Source organism: Crocodylus porosus, unplaced genomic scaffold (genome assembly GCF_001723895.1).
Source record: "Crocodylus porosus isolate Cpor-Errol unplaced genomic scaffold, CroPor_comp1, whole genome shotgun sequence".
Taxonomy (NCBI): Eukaryota; Metazoa; Chordata; order Crocodylia; family Crocodylidae; genus Crocodylus; species Crocodylus porosus.
The window spans coordinates 15,414,580-15,437,420 of NW_017728947.1; the positions used below are offsets into that span (position 1 = coordinate 15,414,580).

The 22,841-nt window shown below is 42.0% G+C and overlaps 1 protein-coding gene across 3 annotated transcripts in view; it reads right to left on the reverse strand.

Moving 5' to 3' along the window:
• Positions 1-7,934: 7,934 nt before the first annotated feature.
• The window catches only part of MRVI1 (murine retrovirus integration site 1 homolog), a 227,680-nt gene continuing 212,773 nt past the window's right edge, over positions 7,935-22,841 (reverse strand). For all 3 annotated transcript variants that reach the window (XM_019551457.1, XM_019551456.1, XM_019551458.1), the window contains 5 exons: positions 20,351-20,458; positions 18,900-18,964; positions 13,005-13,124; positions 11,932-12,063; positions 7,935-11,344 (listed from right to left, as the gene is read on the reverse strand). In XM_019551457.1, coding sequence (XP_019407002.1) covers positions 11,104-11,344; positions 11,932-12,063; positions 13,005-13,124; positions 18,900-18,964; positions 20,351-20,458 — 666 coding nt within the window. In that variant the 3' untranslated portion in view covers positions 7,935-11,103. The remainder of the gene's footprint in view (positions 11,345-11,931; positions 12,064-13,004; positions 13,125-18,899; positions 18,965-20,350; positions 20,459-22,841) is intronic.

Consider the following 22,841-nt stretch of genomic DNA (forward strand, 5'->3'; position numbering starts at 1 on the left):
TATTTGAAAAAGGACTTTTTATTATCCTTGATCTTGGACGCTAGTCCTAGCTCTGTGTCTGCCTTAGCTTTCCTGACAGCCCCCCTACAGGCCCAAGCAGAGGAGGTATACTCCTCTTTGGAGATAGCACCCCCTTCCACTGGGTGTAAGCTGCCTTTTTGGGATAAAATGGTTCATTCTAGAATAAATTCAATATCTGTTTTTAGCCTTAACTTCTCTATGCTTCAGATTCCCAATGCATAATATGAATACACTTATGCAGAGGTAGCAAAAGACTTGGCAGCTTTGAGGATACCCTACCATGAATGAGAAAAGAGGAATTTCCTATAGAAATATTCTCCATATCATACTATCAGGAATGGCTGTGTGGTTTGAACCTCATTCTGAATGAAATCCTTGGCTCCCTAGCAACAAGTACCAGTAAATCAACTGGTTTGTATAGTATAAATGCCAAACCTTAGAATATCATGGGAGAGCCAAAACAGCAAGAGTCTTGTTCCATGAATATAGGGGTGTAGGTTGTAGCTGTGTTGGTCTAAGGACATAGGCAGACAAGGTTCTTTTGGTGAATCTGATATCTTTTATTAGATCAACTTAAATAGTTGGAAAACAATTATTAAGCAAGCGTTTGGGTTCAAAAACCCTTCGTCAGGCTAAGGAAGTTTCTGCAGTTGGTGTGTGCTCTTCCTGGATGGAATGAAAGCTTGCCTAATAATTGTTTTCCAACTATTTAAGTTGGTCTAATAAAAGATATCAGATTCACCCAAAGAACCTTGTCTGCCTTGTTCCATGAATGTCCTTTATCTCTGTGCTGACTCCAGGTCCCTGCCTTAACTATTATTCTTGGTCTGTTGCAGCCACTTCCCCTTGACAATGGGTGTCCCATTGTGGAAAGGTCCTTCATAGAAGGTAACACTGTAGTACTGTATTTGTATATTTTTCTGCAAGGCTGTTGGGATCCATGCTGAGTAGACTCAGCCTGAACCCATCCCATTTATTAGCCTCTTTTATAATATGGAAAGGCTTCTACTGGGTGTGGAAATGGGGAATGGCGCTGCTAAAGTGGTTCATCCTTTGTCATGTGAAGAACTGAAAACTATGGTGCATTTGTGTCTGCCCTGGATCTGAATGTTGGTAAAGCACTTTGAGATCCTTCTAAAGAAACTCTTATGCAAGTGCAAAGATGTATTTAGGAGGCATTCATTGCTCAATTCTCTTTCCAGACTTTTGCAGTTGTATTTGCTTATATTGTATACTACTTCAGAGTCACAGCAATATAAAAGTTCAGTCTTCTTCTCATTGTCACAAGCCACAAACATACCTATTGGCTTTCATGATGCAATATAAGACTGTTAGAGCTGGTTCTGCAAATTAAGACTCTAATTTTATATAGCGCTGAGGATGTTCTGTGGGGTTCCAGTCCCCACTTGGACAATCTAGAGACTTCAGTTGTGAATAAATAAAGGAATAGATTGGATGAACCTGCTGTTATATAATTCTCACTATTATGTGAGCTAGAAAAGTTCTTCACATTTAGCTTTCTGAAGGGAGGCTTGTTTTCAAGCTGAATGTTGAATGCCACACCCACCTTTAATACCGTGTGCCAAACCCGGCAGCCCTCACTTAGGCAAAGGTCGTTTGAACTAAATTCTGTGCTGGCTTGTCGATTTCAGTGAAAGTTTTGTCTGACTGAACAGTGAAATCAAAAGACCTTTTGTAACATTACAGAAAACTAAAATATGTGATCTTTCATACAGCCTTGGAACAGCAAAATGTAAATTTGGAAAGGATGAAACTACCTTAAAATGGGGAAACAAAATTGACATGATTTTGTTCAGCCATTCTAAGAGCAGTTTCTTCCTCTCCTAATTTACATTTTGGCTCTCACAAAGCCATGTAAAAGAACACATATTTTAACTCTGACATTACAGAGGACTCAAGCCTTTGTTAATTAGAACTCATTAAAGCTTATTCAAGTTAATTTGCCTTGTGTTCAATTCATAGTGATGCTGGGGTATAGTTTATTGTTTGGTGATTAATCATATGCTTTATACAGTTGAGGAGACTCTCAGGGCCCCTCCAGATGACTGTGCATATGTGGTTTGCAGCACTGCAAACCTGTTTGTGTTTATGCAAAAAAAAACAAGCCAGAAAAAAGTGGGGCGGTGCAAATGGCAGCAGTGTGCCACCAGAAATCAGCCTGACCGGCTACAGCCACATGCTAGCTCCCAGCCAGGCTCTTCATGTCTGGATCACCACCACGGCAGCCCCAGGAGGCTGTCAGGACCCCAGGTAAGGCTGCTGGGGCCAGCCCGGGTGCTGGTTCCAGTCTTCTCTACCCCACCTGGGGCAACTTGCCATGCACCAGAGTGTGTGTGCAGGGGCATTCCTGGGGATAACTAACAGTGGCACAAATATGCACCACTGCTAGTTGTCCCCAGGAAAACACATGTTCCTACTCATGGGGATGTGCCCTTAGTGTCTGGCCTGAAAACTATTATAAAACTGTTAGACATGCTGATGGTTCAGAATTGTTTTTAAAAAAAATGCTAACAAGGATTGCTAATTGCAGAACATTTGCGATTCACTGGACTGTTCCATATGACTCCAAACTGACCTCCTGTGATTTGCAAACCGATTCTGAGGTATTCGCAATGGATTCCCACAAAAGAGATTTTCAACACAACCAACACTCTTACATCCTAGTGTCAACACCACCTGAAGGTGGAGCATGGGGTTCCAGGTGCTCCTTCTTAACACTGCCAACGACAATGTACTGATTTACCTGTTCCCTGTGGAAAGGGAGCCTTTTTCTATCCAGATCCAGCCCTTCATTTCAGTCAAAACTTTCAGGCCTTCTTTGATAACAAGAAGTACAAATAAGTAAACAGTGCAAAGCTTTCACTCCATCTCTGTGGGGCATATCTCTCGCTTTTGGCTGTCACCCAGTCTCTCTCTATTGGTCACAAGTTTAACTCTCTTAAGGAGAGAGCAGTCTCCTTGTCTAGGAATATAACAGCAATCCATCTGTTGCTCCTTGGAGTAAAAGGGGAGCTATGCTGTTCCAAGTCAACAAGCATCAGCTTTGGCAATAAAGCAGAAATCAAGGTCATACATCATCTTGTCTGGTCTCTTCCCTGCAAAGCTTCTTTTCTTACCCTGCCACAAACACCACCTTTTCACCACCATCTGCCATATTCTTTATCAGGGCCCTGAAGATTCTTACTCATTCCTAGTTCTTTCAAGAGTCCCACAGGAGGTCTGTGTTTTCCCTAATCTTTCTTCAAGGGAAAAGAGAATGCCTTATAGCCACACCTGCTTTCCGTGAATGTGTTAATACAAGGCAAAGAACTGCCATTGATCTTGGGAACTAAACCCCCTAAAAGGCCACTTGTCCTAGTCTGAAAATGGCAACAGGGCAATGCCAGATCTGTGCCTGACTTTAAAGGATTCAACATACCCAGTTTTGCAGGAAAGCTGAAAAGCATTTAAGTTGTGTTACAAACAAGCTTAAAAACTCTTTTCCCACTGAAACACGAGCCTGCCATGGATACAGCCAAGCCCGAAGAACACTCCTGCATGCTTCTTAGACACCTGGAATCCCAGTCTGCTGAAGATCTGCAAAACTGAAACAAGGACAAAAAAGATCATAAAAAAATAGGTCATCAGTAGCTGAGAGGAAGTGGTCTTTCATATCATTTGATGTGATGACCCAAGTGTTTGTTTTAGGATCACTTCCTAAAACAGAAATAATAGACTCACAGAGTGGGAAGGGGAAGGGAAAAGCAGAGTGCAGTTATATGGACAGGAATGGTACCACAAGGGACAGTTCTTCACTTTGGTAAAAATATTCTCGGGCGGGGGGAGTGTTATTTTAAAGTTACTTTATGAGGTTATCCCAGCTTGCTTGGGTGCTTGTCAGGCTTGTTCTTTCACCCCTCTCTCCATGGAGCTTTGCTCCCTGCAGCATGCAAGGCCAGACTGCCTGCCTTGTCTCAGGCCTGGGGCTTATATGCTTCTATGCCCCACTCCTTTTGGTCATGTGGCTCCTCAGCTACACATATAGCAGACTTGGCTTACTACACTTTTACTTAAAGTGACAGGGGTTTCTGGCTCCCTGTCAGTTATTTATTACTAATAGTGTGGTAAATTCTGTTGTATGTTGGTAGTTATCTAATGTACAGCTGAAGGCTAAAGGAGGCCTTATTGAATTGGCAATGGAGCCACAGTCCAAGCATCAGTGGCCTTGACTTGGGGATTGTCTTGTATATTTTTCCTGTGTTGAGACTTTTTAGTCATGGTGTAGAGTGAGAATTGGACTAAATAATGTTTGGAATCATATAGCACCATGGGCGGATCTAAAACTTTGAAAGGGGCAGTGCAGAAACTGTGGTGCATCATCTCTTATAACTAGACATGCACTGATACATCGGTCTGATATCAGATCACCTATATACAGAACATTTTCTGTATCAGAAATTGGCCTGATATGGCTGATAATTTGGCTGATAAATGGCCTGTGCATGTGCACAGCCACAGTGCAGCATGTAGGCAGCAAGGAGCACAGCCCCGCAGCTTGGAGAGCTGCATGCAGGTGGTAAGTCTGGTGTGGTAGAAGGGGAGGGGGGGGCAAAGGGGCATGGTGGTCCCCATGGTGAGAGGAGAGTAGGACTACAGCTGGGCCTGGGGCAAGCGCTGCCCAGCTGGGGCGGGGCAGGCATGGGACGGAGCTGTGGGTCATCCGGGGGCACGAGAAGAGGCGGGGAGCTCCCGCTGCTGCGTGCCACTCATCTGGGAGCCACTGGTCCAGCAGCTCATTTAGTGCTCACTCACTCATCTGGTGGCTCCTGCTGCTGCTCCCACGGCTTGTCCGGGAGGGCATGGGGAGGGGGGCATGTGGCCCTGGATCTGTGTGGGGCAGGGTGGGGGTAGGGCTTCGCCAAGCTCTTCCCCATGGGGTAGGGCTGTGCACAGGGCAGGCAGCAGTGTACTGGGAAGGGCTATGGCAGGGGGGCCTGCAATCACCCCCAAATTCACTGTAGTTCCCCCAACCTCCCTCCCAGTGCTGCTGTCACCACCCACCCCATACACTCCCCCACCCTGCCGGGAAGAGCATGGCACAGACCTGGCCCCAGCCCACTCCGTGCACATCCAGGAGCACATGCCCCCTGCCACCCCATGCCACGGGAGTAGCGGCAGAAGCCACCAGACAAGTGGGCAAGCATTGGGTAAGCTGCTAGACCAGTTGCTCCTGGACCAGCTGCATGCACCCCCCCTTCCTGTGCAAGCACCCCCCCTTCCTGTGCCCCCCGAGATGAACTGTGGCTCTGTCCCATGCCCACCCTGTCCCAGCTCAGCAGTGATTTCCCCAGCCCTGCTCCTTCCTCACTGCAGGGGCCTTGATTTGCACCCCCCCCACACCCCTTTCCCTCCCTCTTCCCTTCCTTTCCCTCTCCCCACTCCCCTTCCACTACACCAGACTTACCAGCTGCATGCAGCTCTCCAAACTGCCAAGCTGTGCTCCTTGCTGCCTACGTGCTGCACTGCAGCTGCACACATGCACAGATCATTTATCGGCCAAATTACTGGCCACATCAGACCAATTTCCAATACAGAGAAAAGAACAGCTTGATTAGTAGAACATCAAGACTATTAAAAAGGAGAGTGAGTCATTAAGATTTTAGAAGGAATCAGGTAGATTATAATGAGCCATGAAATCAATCAACTCCCTCACTACTACCTGAATAGAAATGCTGCTACCACTGCCAGGCAATTGGTTCTAAACTTTGGGTGGACCAGGAATCAAAGGGGTTGCAGCTGTACCCTCTGGGTCAACCCTTGAATGGCACAGGCCAATTTATTTTAGAGATGTCCTGGATTATAGATACATAAAGGAAAATCCTAGTCTCTATGAAGTCAACAACAAAACTCCCATTAATTTTAGGAGGAGCAGTTCTCCCATAGCGTTTATATTAGGATAATTTGTTTGATATTAATTTGATAGACTCTGGCCCAGTTAATCACTTTTTAAGTTGCAACCCAACCACATGTTAAAGCAATCGATGGTGTCATAAAACAAAGAGTAAACCACAAAGTTATTTTGCAAAAAAAAGCATAAAAACTTTGTGGTTGGTTCCTATCATTCCATTAATTGAATGTATGGCTAAATACACACCTGAATCTCAGAATCCCTTCAGCTGCTGGGGTTCCCAGCTGCTGGGGTGCACCATGTGCCCCAAGGTTGGGAATCCACAAATGATGGGGATCCTAGCTGTGTACTCCCACTGCTGGGAGCTCTGTCAGCTGAGGGGGCTCCCAGCTGCAGGAACTTGGGCTAAAGTGAATTAATAAACTCTGCAGCAAGATAGTACTTGTAAATATAAACACTATCCTGAAGCAGAGCTTTTTCATGGGCAGCAGTGCACATGTAGATGTTGCCCTGGCTACCTGGGGCATGAGGGTACTTCAGTGAGGGGGTTGCCTGCTGGCTATCCCTGCAGTGGAGCACCCTCGTGCCCCAACCAGCCCCTCCTCAGCATGTTGAGCCATGGGCAACAGCCCTGGGCTGGCAGAATGACCCCCAGGACTCCCTGCTAGTCAGTCCTACTCTGATGCAGCTCAGTGTGCTGCAGTCTCGGGCATGCATTCAAAAGGTGCACCTGGGAACAATAAAATCTGGAGCAATGAGCATGCATTATTGCTTTGTATTACTTGCACCTGTAGACATGCCCATTGTGTACAGTATATATTCTGTTTCTCTGAATTGCAAAAGGAGTATGCCTTATTTGTACCATAAATAATCATATATTTCATACTTAACACCACATCATAATTTTGTATGGCACTTTTGCAGGATGCTATAAAGATACTATAAAGTTAATGCAGAGAGGAAAACAAGGATGTGATATTTGTTTCCAAAATGTATATAAACAATATATATTGTTTCCAACTAAAGATAGCCCTGAACTACAGCTTTCAGATATGGATCTTCCCAGGTGGATTAACTGAATCTGCCCAAAGGCAATCTTATTGCATGATGAGAGTAGCCACCTGAATACCGTATTTTTCGGACCATAAGACGCACTTTTTTCCCCCCAAAAGTGGGGGGAAAACGAGGGTGTGTCTTATGGTCCGAAGGTGTGGTACCCCAGAACATTTGTTTGCGGTCTCATGCGCCCGCTTACTGTCCGCTGTCCGCTGCCGTTCCCATGCTGTGGATTGCTGTGTGTGTGGGGGAAGTCCCGCCTCCTGGAGTCTCAATGTCAGTCAGTCAGTCAGGTCACATGATCGGCACAGCGCACGCCTCCCCTGCGTGTTGTGTGTGACACTGACAGACTGACAGGATTAGAACGTTGAGACAGGAGGCAGCTAGGTACGGTACCAGGTAACGCCCCGGCCGGGACTATGTGATGCAGCACAGTGCCTTGACAGGCAGGCAAGGAGCCCGTCATGGCAGGAGAGACACACATAGTCTCTCCTGCCATGCAAAGCCTTGCCTGTCAGGTTGGTTGGTGCCCTTTAATAGTAATACCAAGCGGTGTGAGTCAAATTACAGTACTGAAGTGTGTGGTAATATGTCTTTCATAACAACTGACAGTTCTTTCACTACTCTATTTTCCTCAGAAAAACACCATTTCTCTAACGGTTTTCCTGCTCTAAAAACTGGGTGCTTATTATGGTCAGGTGCGTCTTATGGTCCGAAAAATACGGTAGTTAGTTTACTATTACTATTCAGCAATAGCTATTCTGTACTACATATGCCTGAAGGCTTCATGTAAACAAACCCTAAGTGCCAATGGAAACCTTAATTATTGGCTCATGTTTGAATTATTGTTGTGGTTCCTACCAAGGACTAGTAGCTGAACAGAATTCAGCCTCTTAAATATAACTGCAGATGTGTGTGCATGTTAAAAATAAGTCTTGGGCTAGCAATGGAAAGGACTTTGAAACTGGACCTTTATTTCAAATCTCAAGTATGTGATACTATACAGTACAATACTAGCACACTTGTGCAGGATCTTACAATGTTACAAATTTAAATAATATGATACAAAAAAATAGTGCCCCTTTTCAATTCTTTCTACTAAAAACATCCGTGCTGTGCATGAGAAACAATAAACGTGTCTTGTTAAAGCAGAAAAATAAATATTGCACTTCAAGAAAACTAATTTCCATCTTAATAGCATAAATATTGGACCTATTCTTTGTAATCCAATGTCCCCTTTGAAAACAAAAAAAGCAAGAGTTTTCTTTTCAGAAGAAGCAAACTGAATTCAGACTGACACCATTTGATTTTAGAATGCTTTTTGAGCTCAGCCCATTTTCTATTCAGAAAAATGAAGGTGTTTTCCCCAATTAGTAAACGAATATAAATCTGAGTACTGAATGTGCTGTTAACCACCATGGTTTATTATTTAAATTTGCAGTCTACTTACAATAGATCATAAAAAATGCAAACGATTTTTCCACTCTTTTTATTTTCCTCATTTAATTCCCATTCAGAAAACATGATATTTTTTCCTCCTTTGCCCCATGTTAGTTGATAATTCAGGGGTTAAATTCTGTTCTCCTGTTAATGCAAATATTTTAGTTCAAATCAGTGGTACTGACCATGGATAAATCTGACACTTGTGCAGCCAGCCCATACAAATTCCAAATGGGATGTATATACCTTATACATGCCCTCTGCATGGGGACGATATGCCTAACTTGAGTTGTGGGCAAAAAGGACCCCTCATGTCCTTAAAGTTGTACACATGCATATGTACTTTACTGGATCGGTAATTTCTTACATAAATAAAGGCAACAGGATAGGACTGCATCTTAAAAGGGGTTAACAAATACCAATGCATTGGACTTTTGAAGGTCTGCTCTTCATAGCTCAAATCAATAGATACATTAACTTCATAATTTGAATAAAATCCATCTTTTGGAATGGAGGATTCTGATTCTTTTCAAGACCTGCAACCTTAATTTCTCATTTCTTTATCACATCAATGACAAGTTAATCCCAGACTTCTGAATTCAGAGAAGCTGGCTCTCCGTACCATATGATGCTTTTCAAATTAACGTCCATTCAAACAATAAAAGTCTTTGACGAGTATAATAGTTCCCTATTTTTCAGATCTTCTAATTATCCAATGGATAATCAGACAGATAATTTGCAAAACACCATTTTTTCTTATTTGTTATTTTTTACAGTTTGTCAGCCAATGACACCTTCCCTTTATCCTTACTGTACTTCCTTAATCACTCTCTAACATTTTTATTCCTCCAGAGATTTTTATTTAATTTTTTTTTTTCAAAATCATTACTAAATCATTCCATGGAAAATAACTTTGCTGAGAAACAGTACTGACTGCCTGATCTCCTTTCTCTCTCCAAAGCAACATCTATCTGAGGAACATGGGACACAAAACCCATACTGATTAACATTAAAGAGATGCATCCCATAAGCAAGTTTTAGTAGTAGTAGATGCCACTGGTAGAAGTCCAAGTCAAAATAACTTTTGAATCAGGCCTCTCCCCCTTCCCCCATGAAAACCAACAAAAAGCCAATGTTATTCCTGCAGGTAGTTCTTTTGCTAAGAGTTTGGGGACTACACTGAAAGTAAACAGGCTGCTACTCCATGCATGTGAGCTGAAATTACGTCCTGCACAGGACTTCCTCATCCTTCCCTAGCGGAAGCTGCCCTGTCATCACTCAACAAACAAGACTGATAATCCCACAAAAACACCAACTGAAGTGAGCTGCTGAAGCCCAGCAGCTCACTCTAGGGTCGCATTTGGTGTGAAACTTCAGCTGTGTTCAAATGCCTAGCAATTTGGGAAGATGAATGTTCTGCAGGAAGAGACAGAACATTCCTGCATTCAGTTGTCAGCCCCCTAAGCCAGGTTGAACTCATATATACACAAAACCCTCAATATTATGTCAGTATTTTCACACTCCTTTGTGAATTCCTTGAATTCCAAAATAGGTGAAATCAGCAAAAAGTTGGACAAATGATCAATCTATAATGACCTAATAACTTAGTTTGAAAATATATTAGAGTAGTCAACACATTTTGCATTAGATTCTGAAACTGAGCTACTCGACATGTGCAGTGATCTCCATATAGGACATTAAATTCATAAGCACTTTAACCACCCAAAGGACTCTATTGCAAACAGTGCTGTGCTGGTGTGCAAGCGAATGACGAGGAGGACCACTGGGAGTCCCTTTTAATGTAAGCAGCACAGCAGAATCCATCTGGAGTGCTCAAGCGCTGGCTTTCATCTCAAGTCCAAGACTGCTGTGGTTTGAGGTTTAGGGGGCATATCTAATCTGCCAAGCAAAAATCAGCAATGATTGCACTGCACTCTTATTCCGAGGAACAGAAAAGTGCACTATATAGCATGGCCCTTTCATACACTAAGAAGGTACCCAGCACAGAGGACACAGTGGGGAGCATCCGCCCTGCCATCTAGGCCATTCTGATAGGATGCTTGTATATATGTACTTAGTATTCTGTTTGGATTGTTACACAAAGTCATGGTCATCTTCATCCCTGTACAACTCTTCCCATGTACCTACACCACAGATAAATATGACCCAATATCTTGTTTTTAGTCTTCCATGGAAGGCCCTCCCATACAACAGCCCTATACAAGGAAATTAAATACAGTTTAAAAACCCCTACACTTAAAAGGCATTAGTGTTTCAACAAGAATCAAAAAAGCCAGGAGATGCCAAGTTAAAGCAGATACTCCATAGACAGGAGTTTTTATGGCTTTTTCTCAAAGCCTTGTGTGTCAGCCTTTACCTTAAATGTCCTGGTAATTGCTGATAATTATTAAAATCTCAATGTGGATTTAAATGTGATCTTACTCCTACTGATATCAGTCAGATACAATGAGCAGGACAAAAAGGCAGAAGCACTTCTTGGAGGGTCAGCTTGCCTGGTTGAATCACAAGCGATTCCCAAGCCTGATGGTGCAGAATAACTCATGTGGCTTACTGATCACATTTGATACCAGAAAATAACAAAGCACTACTTTGCTTTAAGATCTGTGTTTTAAACTGTGTGCTTAATTATGTACCATAAATATTTTATCTTTCATTTATTATTCTGTGCGCTGCTCATGCTGAAGCCCTGAATTCCACCAGGAGTATTGTTGGACAGCAGAACAGGTGGCTTTCCCCTCTGGTCCATCTGATAATTCAACACAGGAGGTGAAAGAATGGTAGATCCCCAACATCACAGCAAAAATGATCATCGCTGCTGCTACAATCCAGACCACATTCCAGTGTTTGCACAGTTTGGGGTACAGTATTTGTAAATAATTAATTACAACTTCAAGTTTGCTGTAAATTGGAAAAAAAAGATGATCAGTGATACATAATAATAGTATAGGCATCACTTATTTTAATACTAGGAATCTTAATAACTTTGTGGTAATATGAAATACAATTTTTTACTCCAAGCAGACACCTATCTATATGAGACAAGAGAAATGATGTTGTGTCCTTTTTTTAAAATGGGTAAACAAATACAAATAGATATTATGGGACTTTTCCAGGGTCCCACAGTCAATCAATTGTAGTGTGTGAAGTCTGGACTTTAAGTCCCCTTTCCTCCTCCGTAAAATGGTCGTCCTATTGCTATAGTCTGACAATATTTCAAATCCTGATTACTTCATAACTTGCTTCATTGAGTTAACTAAATTTTGAGTCGGTTCTTTGCGATGAGGTGGAGGGCAGAAAAGAGTACTTTCAGACTTGGCAATATGGAAGCCACCAGTCTCACCAAAGATCTGAGCCACACGTGTACAGGAGATTAGGCTGTTCCAACTCAAGACAAACTGGTCATGTTTCAATAACAGTGTAAAATATTTGACTGCACATTCCAAATAAATCTGCTTTTGCCCCAACACACCACACTGGAGTCTCACCTGTTTGTCATCTTTTTTATGTCATCATTGTTTTCTTCCTCTTCATGCTCATCAGGACTTTCTTTTGTTTTCTCTTCATCTTCCTCTTTCAGCTCTTGAAGTTCTTTGGTTTTCTTTAAGCCTTCCTGATAACTTTAACCACAAAGTATTTTTCTTAGCTGGAATACTGTGTGAATACATTTCTTGTTCCATGAAGAACTAGCTCTTATTTAACAATTAAATAAAGTACAAATAGCCATTTGTCTTGTGGTGCCCACACAAAAGAAAAATGGCAGCACAGCCCACTAATATACCATCTATTTCCACTCTCCTGTCTCATACCAGAGAATCATATTAGCCAGAAAGACTATCACTAGGTTCAGCTCTTTGCAAAAGAAGGTTATAGTTCTCAACTGACTACAGTTGTTGTGGTATCACATGAGAGGTCATTTTTTATTCTTTTAGGTCACATGCTAGACCTTATCACATACTGGATTAAGAATAAGTGCTAAAGGTACACTTTAGCTTCTATAGACTGAAATCAGGATCCTCCCTCACTCCTCACAAGACGGTCAACTTCCTTTGTTCTCCACTTAGAGAAAGATGCATACAATGCCTCTCTATTACTTTGAGCCCTTGTGAATACAGGGGCATTTATAAAAGTGTGGTGTAAGAGTCTCATGTAAATCCTCTGCTCAAGAATGTGCACATCAACACACAAAAAGCTCAAGGCACATTTTATTAGAATACTTTTAGTTGGAACAGTGATTCAGATATTATTTGAGAGATTATATTAACATACTGGTGATATTAGGTACTTAATTTTAAGGTATCCAGGTTGCAGCTGTATTGGTCTAGAGGAAAAGGTAATCAGATCTCATAGTAGAGATTATATCATCTCTACTACAAGTCAATATTTTAAAGAAATTCAGTAAATTCAATTTCTACCACTCACCCACCCACTTTGCAGTGTTTGGGTATAATATTTATGAAAAGGTTTGTGGTGCACATACCTTTACAACTGCATTATGAAAACATGCATATTCCCTTGGTAAACACATCTCAACAAACTCGGATTACACAAACATTCTTACCCTTTGTTATATGCTTCCTCCTCTATCCTTGCTTTTGTGTCAGGATGAATCTCCACCGAGATGCTCTGTGTTAACACGGAAGCAGGCGATTCACAGTCATGCTCCCCATTTGACTTTCCACTGGCAAAGGAAAACAAGAAATAAAAAGTAGCATTAGAATGTACTGCACCTGAAATCCGCTGCTGAGAAGCGATATAATTTATTTTGCATATATTCGCTTCTAGTTATGAGAAATCCAAATGCATCTTTGGTGGGAAGTTTGAGTAACTTCTTTTAATCTACTTTAGGGTAATGCCATGGAAAAGGAGAAAACATCAGAAATTCTAAGCAAAGATAATTTAAAAAGTTACTGTTTAAAGAGGGCTTTAAACAGCGCTTAAATGTTGTCCCTTTTCAGGCTTTAGATATTGGATTTTTAGAATATTTTTGTTCTCTGCTTATACATGGCATTCATTTCATACTGATTTTTTTAACACAGCTTGCCCCAGACTTTTTAAAACAACTCTAAAAAATATAATAATAGTTATTTGTGTAATAACAATATTTTTCTTATTTTTCCTTTTTTGTTATCCTGTTTTCTTATGTGTGCATATCTCTTTACATATGCGTCTAGGATGCACAGATAAGGAATGTTGCAGTAAAAGTGGGTTTAAATAACAGAAAGCTTAGCTTAAAGATAAGCCACTACACATTGCTTAGTAGTAATACATGCCCGTGAATGACAGAAGCTAAAAGGATGATTTAGGATTTTTGAATAAAATGCTTTTTCTCTGAAAAAAGAACGATAAAAACAATATTTACGTAGTCACATACTTTCTAAAGTCCCACATGCAACCCCCCTCCCCCCAAATAAAACAAGCATGTTGTGTTTGGAAGGCAGAACATAAGAGTAAAATATTTTTACAGAGTCACGACCAACTGCCTGGTGTAGAGTAAGTTCTCCTGGGATTGAAGAGTGTTCAGAAAGTGTGGGACCAGGTGCCTCACCTAAACTGTGACTGGGAGGCCCCAGTGTGAGAACTCGGTCAGAGGCTTGGCTCTGCTTCTCCCTCTGCTGAGCTCCCAGACACGGGGAACTGAGGAAGCAGCAGTGCTGCGAGCCCCTGCCTGGTTTTCACACCAGAGTCCCCAGACTGAGAAGTGGGCTGTCGGCTTTGTCCAGCTACTCCCTTCCAGGACTGGTCTGGGAAGTGAAGGGAGAAGCAGCCATTACTCCCTGCCTTTTCCTCAAACCAGGCAGTCCCCAGTTTTGGGGAGAGACTGGGGGCTTTGTCAGCCTTGGCATCTTCCCCTTGCCACCTGTGCTGCCCAGCTGGGTGGGGTGCAATTCAGAAGCTGGTTGGGCTGGGAAGCGACTCAGGGAGGGCATCCCCAAGCCTGATCCCTGGGCCTGGGAGGAGTTGCCCCACTGTTCCCTCCACTCCAGTCTCTGAGACTGGGAGCAGAGTAGAGGAGCTGCTGCTTACTGCTCCCCACAAGCTAGACCTGGGGGCTTTGCTCTGGAGAATGGGTGGGAGCTTTGCCCCACTTTCCCCCTTCTTTCTTGGATCTGTTCAGGAGGAAGGGGAGCAGCCACTGCTGTTCCCTGCCTCAGACTGGGCATTGCCCAGCTTGGGGAAGGAGCTGGGGGTTTTGCCTCAGTGCTCTCTTTGTTCCACTCCTGGAGACAAGGAGCAGAGTGGAGAAGGTTGCTCCCTGCCAGGTTCCCAGACCCCAGTCTCAGGAAGCCTCATAGAGTCTTTTCCCACTCCACTCATCCCAGGGACTGGGAGAAGTGGAGAAGGCACTGCTCCCCATGCCTTCCCCAGATCAGGATCACCCTGGTCTGGGAAAGGTGGGGAGAACAGTGGAGAAAGGGCAGCTGCAGGCTGAGACTTTCTCAGAAATTTCCACCAGTAGAAATGCCTTCTTGCAGTCCTTGCCTTACACATTTAAAAAAGTGTTAAAAAAATTCTGAAATGTCAGCAAGCAACTTCCTTAAAATATTTAGTATTTCCTGTAAGAGTTAAGTGCTTTTCCTTGGAAGAAGCCTGTCAATATACGATGTACTTTCTAGGTTAAACACACACACACACAATTTCAAAGTGCAGCATATCCTGTATCCATAATGGAAATCTTTTGTCAAGATCTGCTTAAGTAATTTGGGTGCATCTTCTTTTCTCATGTCAGAATCTGATGCGTTTACTTTTGAGTCTGTTTCCATGACTTAGAAAATTTGTCACTATGTTTTTCTAGACTTTATATTTGTCTAGTATAGGTTTAGACAGGGTTGATCCTGCCTGAACAGGGGGTTGGACTAGATGTCCTCCTGAGGTCCTTTCTAGCCCTACTTTTCTGATTCTAGTAAATAGGGAAGTAGTGCAAATGTATACTATACTTTTTAGAATGCTGCAGAATACACTGTGTTCCTAAATTCAAAAACTTAGTTGCATTTCACCACAATGTCCACACCAAATGTCCACAATTTAAACTATTTAAAGTATCTTCAAACTTGCTTTAGGAATATCTTTAGATGCATGCTTTTTCAACAGAGTAGTTCTCCAGAGGCCCGATTCTTCTGTCTTTGCTCAAGTTAAGTTCTCAGATCATCGCAGCATCTAAAAATAAGGTACTTTGCCCCTGGGTGGTGATTCAACTCTACAAAGTTAGGAATAAAGTCTCCTTATACAGTCAGTGGTGAGAGGTGCTTTCAAAGGGCAGGCCAGAGCACCCTGACGCTGAGCAGCAAGGCAACTAGAGTAAGCCAACAGGAAATTCTAGGCACAAAGGAACCTGGACTCTCTGCCCCTCCTTTGTGCTCAATTTAGGACTGTGTATTAGATACCTCTGTCATCTCTGGATTCAGAGTGCCGAGGGATAAGGTGACAAAGATATCAACAGCAGCCCTGAGACTGTTACAAAGCAGAGCAGATAGCCTTTCGTTCGAAAACAATGGGAATGGTGACGGGGTGCTTACCCTTTAGTCCAATAGTGTGGGTAGAGCACTCATCCAAGAACTGGGAGACTTCAGTTCTAGGCCTCCTCAAGCTGTAAGGAGTCAAACCTACTATGAAAAGTTAGAGAAAGAGCCGACTTCCCTTTTCATCTCAAAACCACCATCAAATCATTTCCATATGAACTACAAGAAAACCTACAGAACTTGATCCCCACTACCCAACCTCAGGACTTTTTATATGCTCCCTAAAATCCACATGGGAACCCAGGCAGACCTATAATATCCAATCATGGAACCCTAACTGAGGAAATATCAGGTCTCATCAAATCCATCCTAAAACCTCTTGTTACCCAAAGAGCGAGTTTTGTCCAAGACAGAACAAACTCTCTATGAAAATTTAAAGACATAGACAACCTTTCCAGCAATACCCTCTTAGCCACCATAGATGCTAGGGTTGGAAGGGACCTCAACAGATCAGAGTCCAACTCCCCTGCCTGGACAGGAAAGAGTGCTGGAGTCTGATGATCCTAGCCAGATGCCTATCTAGCCTTCTCTTAAAGACTCCCAAGGTAGCAGAAAGCACCACCTCCCTTGGATGTTACCAGCTTATATACAAATATCTACAAGGGCAAGGTTACCACTCAGAGTACAGACCTAAAGATATTACCAAACTTACACACTTCATCCTCACACGCAACTTCACTTTCAATAATTAACACTTCTTCCAGACCATGGGCACAGCTGTGGACACCAAAATGGCCCCACAATATACCAACCTTTTTATGGGTCTCCTGGAAGAAGAATTTCTCAAGAACTGCCCCATCAAACCCATGGTGTCCCTAAGATATATTGATGGCATTTTCATCATTTGGACCCAAACCCTACAATCTCTGATTGATTTCTATCATAAATTCCATCATCATATGCCAGCACCAACATTTCCTTTTTAGATACTACAATCACTACCCAGAATGGTAAAATACAAACTACCATATACAAGAAACCCACAGACCAACATACATATCTGCACAGAACCAGCAATCACGTTAAACACACCAAGAATGCTGTAATATGACAGCCAAGCCTTCCGATACCAAATCTGCACCGAGGAGAACACCTTCAGCTGAAACCGTGCATATCTCAAAAGGGCTTTCACCAAACAAGAACACTCCCCAGAGAGACAGATCACACTTTTGAAAGAGCCACCCAGATACCACGTGAAGAACTGTTGCAGTACAAAAAGAAAATCCCCTTGACTTGCACACTATTAGTTATGACATACCATCCTTCCCTGGAATCTATACAGAAAATCCTGAAACAGTTGTAAACCATACTAGAAGAAGACCCAATCCTTAAAGAAATCTTCCCAGAACCACCCATCCTAGCCTTTAAATAAGCACTGAACCTTGCCAACCTCATCACAAGAAGCAAACTTCCTATGACCCAAAAGCACACCAGATGGATCCAGATCATGCCAGGACAAGAAATGTAAAATCTGTCAACACATCTCCACTACTCCCACAATAACTACACCCCACAAGAGAACCATCACCATTCCTGGATTTTACACCTGCACCTCCAGAAATGTAATATATCTCATCGAGTGCACTAAATGCCCTGATGGAAAATATGCAGAAGAAACCAAACAACAACTGCATACCAGGATGAATGCAATTAAGACAAAAATACTTAATTACCTGTAGATGCACACTTCTCACAAGACAACCACTCTCTCCAATCTCTCATTTCTAACCCTCAAAGGGAATTTACTAAACACCTTTTGTAGACAAGCCTATGAACTTCACTTTATAAATCTACTGGATACAAAAAAGCACGGACTAAATACAGACATTGGATTTATTGCACATTATAACCTGCTTGCCACCTGAGACCCAGGTAAGCTGTCTGCATTTTACCAGCTACATTCCATCACCAGTTCAACATTCTCATTCTTCCCCTACACCTACCTGTCTCATACCTATTGTTTCCCATCACCTCTGATCTTCACTGCCACACATTTTCACAGACCTACATTTTGCATATTTGGCTTTTATTCCCTCCAGGAGAGCACACAAAACACCAACAGACTCTTCCAATGCCTGAAGAAGGGTGTTTGTGCTCAAAAAACATGCAAAGAATGATTTTCCCAACTAGTTGGTTTAATAAAACATATCACATTTTCCCAAAGAGCCATGTCTGCAAAGAGTCAAACTCATATTCCTTACCTCCCACAGGGTACTCTAATCATGAGTTTGTAACCCAATAATGAGGGCACTCTTCTGGGAAGGGTAGGAGCCCGGGCTTAGTACCTGCTATCAGGAATGTTTATACATTTGACATCAGTCTGTCATTGGTTAGAAACAAAAATTGCATTGGTAGCTATCCACATGATTATATGGAGAGCCAGCAACTGAAATCCATTTCGATTTAAAAAGGATGTTACTAGGTATTACTAAGAGAAGAGGACTCCCTAGAGGCACAGGTGATCGATTGCCTGTTCTCCTTCCTCATGTATGCAGTTTGTAATTTAATGAAACACTGTAATTCCATCTGTAGGGAGCAAGTCCCACATACATGTAGGCAAAGTGGATTGGGAATCCCCACATTTTGTGCTCTAGCGCTAAGTACTCTATCAAGGCAGACTTGGGAAGTTACTTAATTTGTCTGCTTTTGTAACAGTGTGTACAATGAGATCAACAGTTCCCTACAGTGTTCAGAGAGTTATTTGTGTGGATTAATTAGATTTGCAAAGTTATTTAACTATAAAAAGAGCATCATATATTTACTAAGTAATGAATAGAGACAGATATTTAACCGGTATAAGTCAGCATCACTCCACTGACTTCAATGACCACAGTAGTGTAATTTTAGCTTCCTCATACATATAGTGACATTTTTAGATTAACTGTATTTTATTGCCTAATACATTCTAATATGATAAATAACCAGAGAAAACTCACTTCTCTAAGAGTGCTGGTAGGACAGGGGTAGATGTCAGATTGCTTTTTCCATTAGGCGCTTCAGACTGTGAATTGAAAAAGCAAACACCACATCAGAACAGAATAAAGTCAATATAATTCTTATCTGAAGTTGTTCATCCCAAATGAACCACACAAAATCTTTTAAAAATGGAGCTTCCAAACTATTTCCTTCTGCTGCTTCTGTAAGCAATGGACTCTTGTGGTTCTCTACCTTATTTCTTTTCTCTGTATATGTTTAGTTTGACACTAACCCCTTTGTTTGATGCTAGCTACTATACTGTAATCAGTACAATCATGTTTTTGTTTCTACTTTTTTTTAGTAAATTGTGCCTGTGAAAAATGCTAAACAAATATGAGTGAAATCATTCAGGTCTTTAAATAATTCTTCTGGGTACATAATGACCTAAGGGGATGTAATGTACTTGTGCTTTTTTAAAAATTAAAATGAACTTAAGTTTAACAGTATTTTCCTTTAAGTCATCACCATATTATGGTCTGCTCTCCAGGTGGTTGTTAGCAATAATACTCATTAAACAAACCTCTGGGTTTCTAGTAGAGAAGTCTGATTACATAAATTTAAAAGCGATGCATCATCTTGGTCCAACTTTGAAAGTCTTGTGTATTTGGCACATTGTGCCTGGGAGTAATATGGATAAGTAGATTTGTTAAGTTCATGTGTTATTGGGTTCTGCTTTAATGTGCTGACAGTATATCATACCATACCAATTTATCCCTGTGTAAACAAAAAGACAAATCAGAGGCTAAACAGTCTACTTACCCTAGGCTATTGTAGGAGTTTTGCATTTCTGTCATATGAGTTTGTACAAGTTGAGTTTCTATTGGGTATAAGTTGTAGTTTTTCCTCTTTTGGCAGATGCCTATGACAGATTAGAAGCTGCCACAGTGTTCATATCACAGAATAAACAGAAATTAGAATTTAGAAATCAAATTATGTTTAGAGCTGCTATGAGGCCCTACCCAGATGAACAACAGCTCCACCGGTGTCCTTTAATGCCCGGTCATCAAGGTAGACTCTGAGGGTATGCTCCTTTTAACAATGTATACCATATGGCCACACATGCCACTTCATTAGGATGGAGTCACAAGTTTTACTCAGTGTCAGTATATTGGAAAACTTCCCATATGTCTCAATGAAGGCTTAAGCAAATACATAAGACATGGGGACTTCACACTTCTTAAAAGTCTTTCCTTAAACCTGGGTTTTACATATTTCTGGGCTAAGAAAGGGTGTGGAGAGTCTGGCATAAATATTCCCAATCTAAGCCATATGCTCGAGTTAAGTCTGTATCGCTAAAAATTTGCATTGCCTAATGGGCTCAGACTTTTTCAGGACTGACTGCTCATGCCTACGTGAAACTCATTAAAGAACCACATCAATTTATTAAAATTATACACTTATTTTCACTTACCAGAGCTGGCATTGAAGGGATAGGTGATGTGCTAGGTGACTGACCAGGAATATTTAATAAGTTAAACTTAGGAACAACTGCAACGCTGACTCTTCTCCGAGGCATGTTCTGTAATAAACAAACTTTATTATACAACCAGCTTGTAAAATATTGAATGACACTGAAGGATGGTGCCAACTGGCTGGTAGGTATTATAAAGAATATAAACCACACAACAGAAATGGTCTTATTTATATTAGCATATTCAGATATGCCAAACATAAAATGATGTTAAGTGAATGTTAATATTGCAAAGGTTGCAAAATTTTGAAGTTGCACATGCATCTTAACTCTGCTCCTTTTAGTGTATCCTTTATGATGCACTCTTTAACTAAATGGTCACATACTATTTCTCAAATAATACAGTAACAATAACATACTTTTCTCTTATGCATCTAGCATCCCATAGTGCTTTGGCCTAGAACAGACACTCATTTCTAATGGTCAAAGTTTCTGAGAAATTTCCACTGCTAGAAATCATTCTGGGAGAGGGAGCAGTACAGCCCTTTAATCTGAAGTTGCTCCTTCTCCATCCTTTTCACACCTTCCCCACACTGGAATGATCCTGGTCTTTGGAAACCATGGAAAAAAATGGCTGCCCCACTTCTTCCAAAGAGTTGACACCTGAAAGATCTTTTTCCTGGAGGGGACATGTTTCCCTTGGGAGAAATTGAATGAATGCTTGTATGTTTGTTGTTTCAATCAGCAGAGTGGTGATTCTCTTGGTAATGTAATGCCTGTACAGGGCCTTTGTGTTTGTCAGACAGAGGATCTAAAAATCATCTGTACAAAAAGTAAGTTTGCATAATACATTACTGATCAAATATTACAACAAAGTAATAGTGAACTTTTATTGGTATGTATAAATCCACAAAGTCTGCAGATAAATCACTTCAGTAGTTAAGTGTCTCATCCCCCAATATGCATCTAAAGTACTGTAATTTATTTCCTACTGGCTGAAAAAAGAACGAAGACATTTTTCAATACATGGCCAAATACTGCTCTTTTCTGAGTAACTTTAAGGGGAAGGAGTTGATCAATTCTGATAAATCCTGGCATTTGTTATTTCTCTTTAATGCCTAACATAAAAGGCTTATTAAATAATTGAGAGGCAGAAGGTGAAGGAGAAAGCAACAGCTTATTTGAGAGCCCGAAATTGGAGTCTTAATGACTGGCCAACCGCTGACCCTAATTGGGACCCTAACGTTCAGGCCCAAAAATTGGACTTGGATAGGTTTCTAGAGGCTGTCTTAAATGGCATTAAAGAAGCAGGGGAGGCTACTCCGAATTGGAGTAAAGTGACTGCTTGTGTACAACGCTCAGATGAACACCCCTCTGACTTCTGCACCTGATTAACTTGTGAAATCAGAAAGCACGGCTGCCTGGATCCTGATTCGGATCATGGAAAAGCAATGATCAAAATGGTTTTCATGTCACAGTGTGCTGAAGACATTGCAAAAAGGTTCAGAGAACACCCAGACAGCATGCAAGGGAAAAGTTTACCTGAGGTAGTCAGTATCGCTACTAGAGTGTTTAACGGGAGAGAGGAAAAGAAAGAGAAGGAAAGAAGAAAGGAGAAACAGAAACATATAAAGGAGCAAGTGTCGCTGCTGGCTGCAGCAATGACTGGAAAGGGGGGAAGAGGTCGTGGATGGAATAGAGGTGGATGGAATGCAAGGGGGAGAGGAGGAGCAGTGAGAGGCAGAGGACGCGGAACTGGAAGCACGTGTGACGGGTGTCATTACTGTGCTGAGGAAGGACATTGGAAGAGAGAGTGCCCACTGCGTCCTGACAAGGAGTGTAAGTCAGAGGCAGCAGGGCAGTTCGCGGAGGACAGCGAATGAAGGGAGGTGCTGCTCCCATCGGGTCCTGAGATCTATGAAGCTGGACTTGTACAATTTAAATGTGATGCTCGGTTCCCTACTATTCCCCTTAAAATAGGGGAAGAAACTTTTGAACTATTAGTGGATACTGGTGCTACTCATTCAGCCATTCCCGAGGGAGCGGCCCCAAGGGGAAGTATTGAGAAATGCGTGATGGGAGTTACTGGAAAGACGGAGCAGTGTTTTATGACCAGGAATTGCACAGCCATCCTGGGCCCTTTAAATATTCAGCATTCCTTTTTACTTATGAATGGGCCCGTGAACTTGCTTGGCCGAGACTTGCTGTGTAAATTGCACGCTCAAATTTTCTGTAATCCGGATGGTATTCTTCTACGGTTCCCATTAGAAAAAGCTTACTTGTTGGCAGGATTGGAGGTTCAAAAAGCTGACAAAAACCTCCCTGTGAGGGTACAAAACAAAGTTAACCCTATAGTGTGGGGAGGAAAACATGCAGTGGGGCTAGTAAAATCAGCTTCCCCTTTAAACCCGACAGTGAAAAGTGATCAACCTCCGTCCGCTCAGAGACAGCATCCTTTGAAACCTGAAGCCATTCAGGGGCTGGAGCCTCT